A 10,051-nucleotide genomic window follows, 5' to 3' on the forward strand; every position below is an offset into this window, starting at 1 on the left:
AAGGACCAAATGAAATCGGAGCTACTAATTAGACACCCCCCAACACGTGCTACTCTGTACGTTGCTATGTGTACTATATATGTGGTAGAATGCACACTACGAACGCCACATCCACATGGCACATCGAACTCATCCGTACGCTGCCATCTCTTCTGGGACTGTGACAGCCCAAACCTTTGAGCAACTTCCAACAGCCATCATTAAAAAAAAAAAAAAAAATTTACAACCTGGAGAAATGTCTGGTTTTGTTTGTATTTTTTTTTTTTTACTCCTGCCCAAAGGTAGATTTTTCGGGCTGTTCAAAACCCTACACCGAGTTCCAAGCTGTACAGGCGGCACAGAGCCTGGCCCTGGAGCAAGGGTTGCCCCGCAGAGCTGGGCACGCCACGGCGACGAGGTAAACCCTCTGCTGCCAAAATCCAGCCTTCCTCAAAGAACTGCTGCTTCAAAGAACCCGAGAAAGAGTTTGGTGCCTCTTTTAACTGCTGCGTAACTGGCTCCTGGTGCAGATGTTACCTGTTGGAGCTTTGCCAGGGTGTGAGGTGTTTCCGTAGGTGTTTAAGGAGCCAGGAAACAGCCCTCCACGGTTCCGCGTGTTGGCACAGGTGGGCCAGGGCAGGTAGGCGAGCAGTTGACCCACTTTCCCCCAACACAACCCCGTGCACGCCACTGTCATCTTTTTTTTTTTTTTTTTTTTTGGAAAGATTAGCGCCTGTGCGGTCCTGGGGTGACCTGGATTTGGGCACAAACGTCAGTATTTGGGTAAGGGGTAGTTCCTCAACATTCACACACCTGAGCTCTTTGCTGGGACCGTGGGTTGGATCTGTAATCCACAGCGACCCAGCAGCAGGGTATGGACCCGCTCCGCCTCCCATCAGCACAGCTAAAGCGTCTCCTTGGCCAGGTGGCCGCGTGCCAGTTCCCATCCGGAAATGCAGCACCAGGACATATTGCCACCGCGGGGGAGCAGGGAGCAGCGCTGCTCATTCAGCTCCTCTCACTGCGCCCCCGGCACCACACGGCCACCTGGCAGCACTTGTACAGCCGGAGGGGAGCCCTGGCACGTGCTCACCTCGAGCGGCGAGCAGCCCACTACACCCGCTGTCCTGCGCTCAGCGTCCTGCCTTTGTTTCTGACCATCTCAGATCATTTCATGACCAGTGAAGTAGGCTCATTTCTCCAGGTACATTAGAAATGTGCTGGGATACACAACCGCTACAGCCAGAACAGAGGGGTCCTCCGCTAGAAGAGGGATTAGTCGTTTCTAACTTACAGTTGGTCATTAAACCTCAAGGGCATCTCCCGTCTCACACCATGAGGACTCAGGTTTTTAAAAACCTCCATGAAGGATCCTCATGAGCTTTTGGACATTAGAGCACACTGTGGCAGCCAAAGCTACACACCCTGTGACTTCCTCGCTGACCCGTGAGACCTTCATTCCTCCCTCAAGAACCTCTGGACATCTCTTTGCCATCCCGTCACATTCCTCCCAGGCCTTTCTCATGGTATCACACTAACTTGCCCAGCGCAGCTGGAATCAGCTGTAGGTCCTCAGATCATTCCTGGATCACCGCATAATACACAAAGTCACGTGTCGCCTTCTGCTGCCGGAGAGCAAAGGCGGTTCACGGCCCTGGAGCGTAACCGGGGGCTTCGGAGTTCAGAACTTTCATTGTTAAGACTCCTGAGAACCTGTGGCAGCGACACCCAGCACCAGGGACATACAACTTGATTTTACTGACTATTCCTTAACACCTTCTTTTGGTGTCGCCACTGGAGAGTGACGCCTTTGAGGTAAAGCGCATAAAAAGGGTCTGTCAAGCGTTGCACGGTGCTTTAAGTGCCTCGAGCTGTGTAAAGCCAAGGGCCTGCCACTGGTAATTCTGCTGCTCGTGGGACCCTTCGCCTGAGCCATCGTTTCTCCCTCACTGTTTCATGGTCCCACCCTCACGGCCCCACACCTGGCAGTTCCAACCCTGCTCGGCAGGTTCTCCTGGGAAGGAATCGGTAACAGCACGAGAATCTCGCTCCTTTCCCCTGCCTTCTTTTGGCGTTTTTAGAAGAACCAAAATTTAATGAACAACAAAGGAGATGAGCATTACCCCCAGAATATGTATTTGCAGAAAAGCTCGGCAACCGCTGCACAAGATTTGCATCTAATGTACACATAGTGCTCAAGGTACAGATGCATCATGGATTTATGGATAACGATGCTTTGTTTGGGCTTTCTTTTCCTAACTCCTCCAAACATTCAGTTTGCTTTCTTGACTGTTGCTGACGACTGAGCACACCTTTGTTACAATACGTACCTTCAGGCCAAGAAGTTGCTCTTGGGCGGGTCAGAGCTCATCGCTACAGGGTGGGAAATTTGGATCCTTCACCACAACATGCTTCACTTCACGTCCAGCTGCACCAAATTTACCCTTCTATCGACCCATCAGTCAGTCCTCGTCCTTACCAGTCAGAATAAGCCAGCGTGGGTGGACTTCCCTGCACTGATCCGCTGCCTTTCCCGAACGGGACAATAATGCTGACCGTGGCGGCTCCCAGCGGAGCTCCCTGTGGAACTCCTGGAAAATCTAACCATTTACTCTGACTCCCCCCCCCCATTCTCAAGCACGTAAAAGGGCTTCCCTCTCATTCCATGGGATCACTCACCCAGGGTCCCTAAAAGCCTCTGGCACAAAAACCTGCCAAACACTTTTCGGCAATACAAGTAACATTACAACAGACCTTCTCCATATCCCTGTGGACTCCTTTAAAGAACTCCCCAGGTCTTGTAAGACATGACTTGCCGTTAAAACACCAAGTTTATGCTCTCTCATGGTATCACATATCCATGGTTCTACTAATTCCATTCTTTATTATAGTTTCTGTTTTCCTTGTACATAAAAGAGGTATCGTGTTTGCCACCTTCCAGTTCCAAAGCTTCAATGCAATTCTCAAAGAGGTCACACACTGCCATTAGCAATACCCTACTCTGCCAATATTCTGTCTCTAATCCTCTTTGGCGTATCACAGCCCCCAGCGCTGCACCGGTATCTTTCCTATTTAAGGATCTGGATTACACAGAGACTGGATTATTTTTCTTGTTTAGCTCTGAGCAATTTTTGACACGCAACACACATCAAGATCACCAATATGAACCAGGATTCCTGCTTATCAACCGGAATGAGAAAAAATGAGTTACAGAAGTTGCAGAGGAAAACTTCAGCCTTACTCATTTCACACTTGACAAATAAATGCCAACACCGACAGCAAGAGTCCAACTGCCATTTACACCTACCAACAGAGCCCTGCAAGGGGGCCAAAGGACAGCCGCTTCTCACTCTGAATACTGAGACACGCTAAGAGGAGACCTGGAGTCAGTGCCAAGAAAGGTAGACACCTGTATCAAAGGGGCCATAAACACCAAAAGCTGTTAGCCATAGTGGCAAGGAGCTGAGCTGCTTACAGGCAGCAGGCAGGCGAGCTCTCTGGAAACGGCAGCCCCTGGCTCAGTTGCCGTTCTAGACAGAGCAGACAGCAGGATCCTATGGCAATCTTTATTTAAAAGTTTAAGGAGCAACCTTTAATCAACCCAAACCTTCCCTAAGCATCCAGACAGTAAAACAAAAATGGAAGTTCGCTTAATTTTCTACAAAGCCTGAAGCACCAGGGCCAAAAAAGAGCTCTGCCCACATTGCCCTCACGACAGTTCTCTCCTCAAGAGACCCCAGCCGAGAGCAATGCAGCTGTGTGGGAGCAACGAGGAGCTTCCACATACCCTCGGGATGGGAAGTGGAGGCATTTCTGTGCCTTCAGTACACCCTTAATGGGCAAGCAGAAGAAACGCAATGAAATCAGATCAGCGAGCTCTGTTTAGAAGCAAATGACTATCTTCTACCTGAAAGCAGTATCTACAGCTTTTTGCCACCATCGCCCCGTGACGAGGGCAGAGCTCTTCCTTAGCAAGCTCCCAAATCTGTAACATCTGACTGTCTGGAGTAACTGGTTCAAACCCTGTTACTTAACCTTTGTCTCCAAAATAACTCAAGACGAGGTGGTTTATTTCTTTTTTTATATGCTGCCTTTTAAGAGTTTCCCAGTGTCGGTGGGGAACTGCTGTAGAACAAACGTAAGCCCCTGGCAACAGCCTGCTTTTCTAGGCTCTCCCTTGCAGATGCCTGAGAAGCAGAACACACGCCACCAGGCACCTGCAGACAACAGATCAAATACCGCTGGTTCCAGAGGCAGTCACGCATTGCTGCTCTTAGAAGTCCCTGGACTGACTTTGAGAAACTCCATTTTTAGTCAAAGGTGATGACTTCAGAATCACCGGCCCTGTGAGAATAGCTGCAAGTCAGGGCAAGAGAGCAGGTGATGACTTCTGAATGGTTTTGTGGCAAGTAAACTACTATATTTTTGGTATTGGACATACAAGGGGCTTTAGCAAGAGTGTGGAAAGAGAGGGCAGTGCCACGTATGTGCTGGAACAGACTGCTGTGCAGCAGAACACGGATGCATTATTTAAGGCAAAATAACCTCTAGCGATCAATATCCGAGAGCCACAAGAGTAAATATTGTTGGCTAATTTGAAGGGCTCAGTCAGCATCACAAAATGAAAAAGCACGGCTGAAGAACAGGAAAATGTGAGCAAAGGGATAGAGAGCATTCCTTAATTGTAACTTATGTATGTTATTTGTCAGGTTTTGAAATAATACTTAGTTTACAAAACACTACAAGAAGTTGGGTTTGTAGCCTCTTCCATTGGCTAGGCCTGCAGAAACAACACCGGAAGGTCTGGATGTCTGTAATCCAAAGTGTAGCCTGACACTTCACTCCTTAGGAGCTTTCTGGAAAGCAGGAACCAGCACTGCTCATGTCAAGCTAAAAAGAAAACAGAAAGGAGATTTAGCAGATGAGTGCCAGGGAGTGCAGAAGGCATTTCAAAACACCCGTACAGTCAGTTCTCAACCTCTCATTACAAAAGCCCAGCAGAAATTCCCCTTCCTAGAACATAAGGGTCTGTGAAAAGAGGGAAGCAGACCTAGCGCCTGCCAACAGCCAGCCATAAGAGAGGCTGCCCAGAGAGGGGGTGGAGGCCCCATCCCTGGAGACATTCAGGGCCAGGCTGGATGAGGCTCTGAGCGACCTGATCTGGTTACAGATGTCCCTGCTCACTGCAGGGGGGTTGGAGTAGATGACCTTGAACGGTCCCTTCCAACCCAACACATTCTATGATTCTATGATAAGAACAGACTTGTCAAGCTGGAAAAGGCAAAACGTACACCCAGTCTGGTCTAGGTAGTTATCAAAAGCTCAGAGCGAGTTTAATTACGGCTCTGTTACGCTCAGGGACATCCAGCCTTTATACAGGAACTGTGAAGGGGCAGCAAAGAACTCTTTCAAAGGGTTCTTTACTCAAGGAATTCCTCATTCTTTCCTTATGCCATAAGCCATTCCCATACATTCTTACGAAAGCTGAGAACTCTGCCACTAAGTTACAATGGCCCAGGTAGCTCAAGGCCACACCTCTAGCACCACAGCAAGGATCGTAAGAGCTGTCATCAGATGAAAGCCCAAATGAAGTTCACACAGAACATTCATCTATATGTACGCCTAAACCTTGTAAGAATATGTACATACATTAATGAATAGGGAAGTCCTGTATCACTACCAGTCCAGGCAGAAAACAAGAAAACCTGCCTCCCACTAAAAGTTAACTCGGATAAAGCTTGACAAAACTTGACAAAAAGGCTTAAAAAAAATTTAAGGCAGCAGCAGACAAATTCCAAAGTCTTTTTAGCTCCAGAAAGGGTTGTAGCAGGCATTTGAAGTAATAATGTTATGGGTTAAAACAATCAAAAGCCGAGATATCAATCAAAGTCACGGGCGTTTTAATTTTTAAAACAAGATTTGTTTAAAAAAAAATCCATTCAAGTCATAGCTAAGCATAACGGCACTAAAAACCCTCACACGTTCCATACAGGACTAAGCAGGCTCATCAGCTACCAGGAAACAAAACCTTCTGCAATGAGGTAATTGTTGTCAGTAACCCAATAAAAGGAAACAGGAAGTTGAAAAATAAAATAAAATAAAAATAATTCAAGAAAAAAGATAAAATAATTGTGAAAAAAGCTCATTTTATAGTAAAATCTTGCCTGTTTTGACCACGATTATACACAGACCTGGATCCTCCTTACCTGTCAATCAAGGAATCTCTCATCTTGGTAGCAATGGTACTTGGCTGAGCTTCGTTCAGCCTGAAGATACTCTCGATGACAGAGAGTTCGGTGCTGGTTGTATCCAGCCCACAGAAGGCACACCAGTCATTTACAACCATGCCTGCCGCAATCACCTCACTGCCACGATTCACTGTTCCAGCCTGGCACAAACAAAGCAGCAAGAGTTAACAGGGTACGCTGACAGCAACACATTTCGTTCCATATCCTTATTACAAGTCTTTAGTGGAGGGCCTCAACTCACGCTCCTGAAAAGTATTAAAGCTTTGGCCATCAACAAAGTTATAAAAATTTTGGATAAAAGGATTAACGGACACCCTTTCTCTCTTTAAAGAGAGAAAATTGTGTGACACTCAGTGAAATAAAATCTAACAAGTAGGAAGCATAAAGGCATAGCAATCCTGCAATTCACAAATCCAACTGCGCAGGCACAGGATTTTATTACTTATTTTTTTTAAACACTGCCTTTGGACAAACCACACACAATCTCACACTCTGTTCAGTCAGCACCACTTGCACAACCCCAGCCAAGCAATGTTTCAGAAGCAAACTAAAGGTGCTAACCAGCCTGTCCAGACTCAGAAAAGACAGGGAAAATTCTCAGAGGACCTGCCCTGTTCAAGTCTTCTCCTCATCTCCCACTTGGAAAGCTCTGCAGAGGAAACACTATCTAGGAGCCCATGAAGCACAGAAAAATTAAAGACTGAGAACTGGGTTGGAAGGGAGTGGCAAGAGAAAACACAAACCCACAAATGCCTTACCACAAGTGGGACCTGGAGCAATGAAGACAGTTCATCCTGATCATCAATTGAAGTTTTGGGGTGCACAATTCCTCCTTGGTTACTGAAAACACAGTAACTTCCTACCAGCACTTGATCTGCTACTGTTTGTCTGAAAACCTCAACCTTCAGTACATCTGCCAAGATCTCTTCTGTCTCCTGCAAACATAAAGAGAGAATAAAGTTCTAAGCAAAGTGGTATCGTAGAATTTGAAGTCAAGCTATTCCTGCATGCAACCATCAACCGGGATCCTCCCCTTTGGAAGCCTGCCCACACTTCCGCAATCCACTGCAGTTCAGTCATTATAGAACACTTACTCAATCGTTATAAAACACTTACTCCCAGACTGCCGGGACAAAATTGTCATATCCTTCAGTAGAACTCTAAGAACTTCCTTTCCTTCCAGGTTTTCACTGTGAATTATTTTGATTTCTCCCTCTCTGACCATCTTACCTTACTTTTTACCCTTATTTAAAACATAATGTGCCCAAAAACCACCACCGCCCCCCAGCCCACCTTTTCCCCCCCTTTGCACCCCTAACACCAAGTCACATTTCTTCATCACCTTTAGCACAAACTGAAAGCAAACAGTGTAAGCCACTGCTGTGGCTACCTGTAGCCACACAACATACCTGTCTCTAACGCTATTGATATATCAGTTCTCAAAGTAGCAGCAACTTTGTCTCCTCTGCCCTTATTTTAAGTTTTCATACAAGAACCTTCCTTTTTTCTTTCACCCCTCTGTCAACACATCCGTGGCCTCTTTCAACTATTACAAATCTCAGCCAGCTCAGCAGTAGCTTGTAACTTCTGTTGTAGTCCTGACTAAACTCTTCTTTATGCTCTCTTTATTACACTCGTGCACACTCTCTTTTCTTCATTCAGTGTTACATATGCAAAGCAAATCGCCCGCAACAATACACTTCCATGTCGCATTCCTTCCCTTCTCCACAGAGCATTCACTACAGCATACTGAACAAGGGGGCACAAGCTATACTTGGGGCAGGTTCCACATCTACAAATAAAGAAAAATATAGGAGAAGAGGCAGATCAACTGAAACCAAGTCAGAAGTCCAAAATCCAATTTTGAGACTTCTCCCTTGAGAAGAATCACAGAATGGCAGGGGTTGGAAGGGACCTCTGACAGCATCAAAAGCCTTGACAGAGTCGAGGTAGACAATGTCCACTGCTCTCCCCTCATCTACCCAGCCAGTCATGCCACCTTAGAAGGCTATCAGACCCCGCCTTGGTGCATCCATGTTGACCGCTCCTGATAACCTAAGAAAGGCAAGATGAGGCAGCACAGCCTCCTACGTGACACTAGCTCTGCTGCTCGCACAGGTCTTCTGATCCCCATGCAACATACCGCAATCCTCAACTACAACCCAAACTGCAACTTGACAATCATTTCACATGCATCCGCTATGAATTTAAAAGCATTGAAGAGCCACGTACCCTGTCGAGATCTGGATGAACAAGAGCTACATAATCATTGCAGGTAGTGACGTTGCCCAGTGCTGACAGACGCTCTTCTACTCGTTGAATTCGTACAGAATCTGGAAGACTGTTGCGGATATGTTGAAGCTCTTGGTCTGTCGTACTGCTTGGGACCAACAGTCCGTGTCTGTTTCCTAAAATGACAAAAAAAAAATAAAAGAGAGAGAAGAGAAAAAAAAGAATATTTCCACAGGGCTTCCTACTTTCCTGATGTTCATCTAATGGCTTGAATTGCCCTTGCCCTGTCCATTCCTCCCAAGCCCAGAATTCAGCCCACGAGAAATAACACTACCGTTAAAGAATAACACAGCACCACAGGCAGGGAAAAGCAGGATGAAGCTCAGCCTGATCTGAGAGTAGAAATTAGTGAATGCCACTATCTTTAATCACTTCTCTTTTTCAACAGAACTAAAGGAAGCCTGACGTCCTCAATGAAACACTCTGACTAGGAATTTCCTCCATAGATGCCAATTGCCCCACAAAACATACAGTTGCTGCTTGTTTGTATTACTTTACTGTGGCAAAGCAATGAAATAGGATGGACAAAGGCATTCTTTTCACAGAAACAAAACTCAAGCAAGAAGTTTGTTTGACTGAATAGGGTCTCGCTAGCCAAAGACAGATGAAAGACTTTTCCCTGATCTTCCTATTTGTTAATGGTCCCCCCTCCCCGGGCTCTGCCTCTCCAGTGCTGGCACTGAACCATTAACCTCAAGAAAAACGAAACTTATCCCGGTTTACCAGAAAGTAGACTTACATGTGTCTTTAACCCATCTTTAAGCCCTGCGAGGCAAACGCTCCCTGCTACCCCAGCTCTTTGCTACTGGGTGAGTGTTAGTTTTCCCATTTTCACTCCTCTTCACACGCTTCAATCATTAAAATAGAAACTCTGAGGATGCGGGGTGCTGCCCATCGGACCCCCCCGCCACAGTTAAACCCACGGTGTGTCCCAGCGCGCAACAACCGAACAGGGGATTGCCCTCCCGTTTCCACCGGCGCCCCTCCAGGGCCCCTCTCCCCCCAGGCCCGGGGGGAAGGGCCGCCCCGCCACCTACCCACACACATTCTGCCGATGATGCGGCAGCCGGCGATGGAGGCGTGCACCACCGGGATGGTCCCGAACAGCTCCCCCTCGAAGACGCTGCAAGGAGAAAGCGCCGTTAGGGTACGGCCGCGGGGCTCGCCGAGGCGGCGGCGGCCGGGCCGGGCCCTCGGGGCTCCCTCACCTGTAGAAGTTCTCGGAGCCGCCGATGGCCACGAGGCAGTAGGCGTTGGTGAGCTTGGCGAAGCAGCCCAACTCGTTGTTGTTCTCGAAGCTGGCGCGGACGGCCATGGCCGGGGCCGGGACTGGCGACCGGCGCTTCAGCCTCTGGCGGACGCACGCGGCGGCGACACTTCCGCTTCCGGCGGCGGCGGGCGGAAGGCGCGGGGCAGAGCGGCTCGGGCGGGGACAGTGGGGCGCTGGCCGCGGCCCCAGCCGCCATCATGCGGAGGGCCCCGGCCCCCGCCGTGCCGCCCTGTGCGCGGCTGCACCACCGCGGGCTGAGCCC

The 10,051-nt window shown here is 48.2% G+C and overlaps 1 protein-coding gene across 1 annotated transcript; it reads right to left on the reverse strand.

Annotated features, from left to right (window-relative positions):
- Positions 1-154: 154 nt before the first annotated feature.
- EIF6 (eukaryotic translation initiation factor 6) lies at positions 155-9,897 on the reverse strand. Its single transcript, XM_054218463.1, has 6 exons — positions 9,728-9,897; positions 9,557-9,642; positions 8,460-8,635; positions 6,986-7,162; positions 6,186-6,367; positions 155-4,869 (listed from the first exon to the last, which is right to left on the reverse strand). Exons 1-6 carry the CDS (start codon positions 9,832-9,834, stop codon positions 4,860-4,862), a joined length of 738 nt encoding a protein of 245 aa, XP_054074438.1. The 5' UTR covers positions 9,835-9,897; the 3' UTR covers positions 155-4,859.
- Between the last annotated feature and the right edge of the window lie 154 nt (positions 9,898-10,051).

The sequence above is a fragment of the Rissa tridactyla genome, chromosome 12 (genome assembly GCF_028500815.1).
Source record: "Rissa tridactyla isolate bRisTri1 chromosome 12, bRisTri1.patW.cur.20221130, whole genome shotgun sequence".
Taxonomy (NCBI): domain Eukaryota; kingdom Metazoa; phylum Chordata; class Aves; order Charadriiformes; family Laridae; genus Rissa; species Rissa tridactyla.

What these genes read in the sequence shown, in the direction of transcription:
- EIF6 (XM_054218463.1), bottom strand. Translation starts at nt 9,834, where the DNA reads ATGGCCGTCCGCGCCAGCTTCGAGAACAACAACGAGTTGGGCTGCTTC. An exon ending in GGCTCCGAGAACTTCTACAG is followed by an intron (nt 9,643 to 9,727) that starts GTGAGGGAGCCC and finishes TTCTCCTTGCAG; the next exon opens with CGTCTTCGAGGGGGAGCTGT. An exon ending in TTCATCCAGATCTCGACAGG is followed by an intron (nt 7,163 to 8,459) that starts GTACGTGGCTCT and finishes TTATGTTTGCAG; the next exon opens with GAGACAGAAGAGATCTTGGC.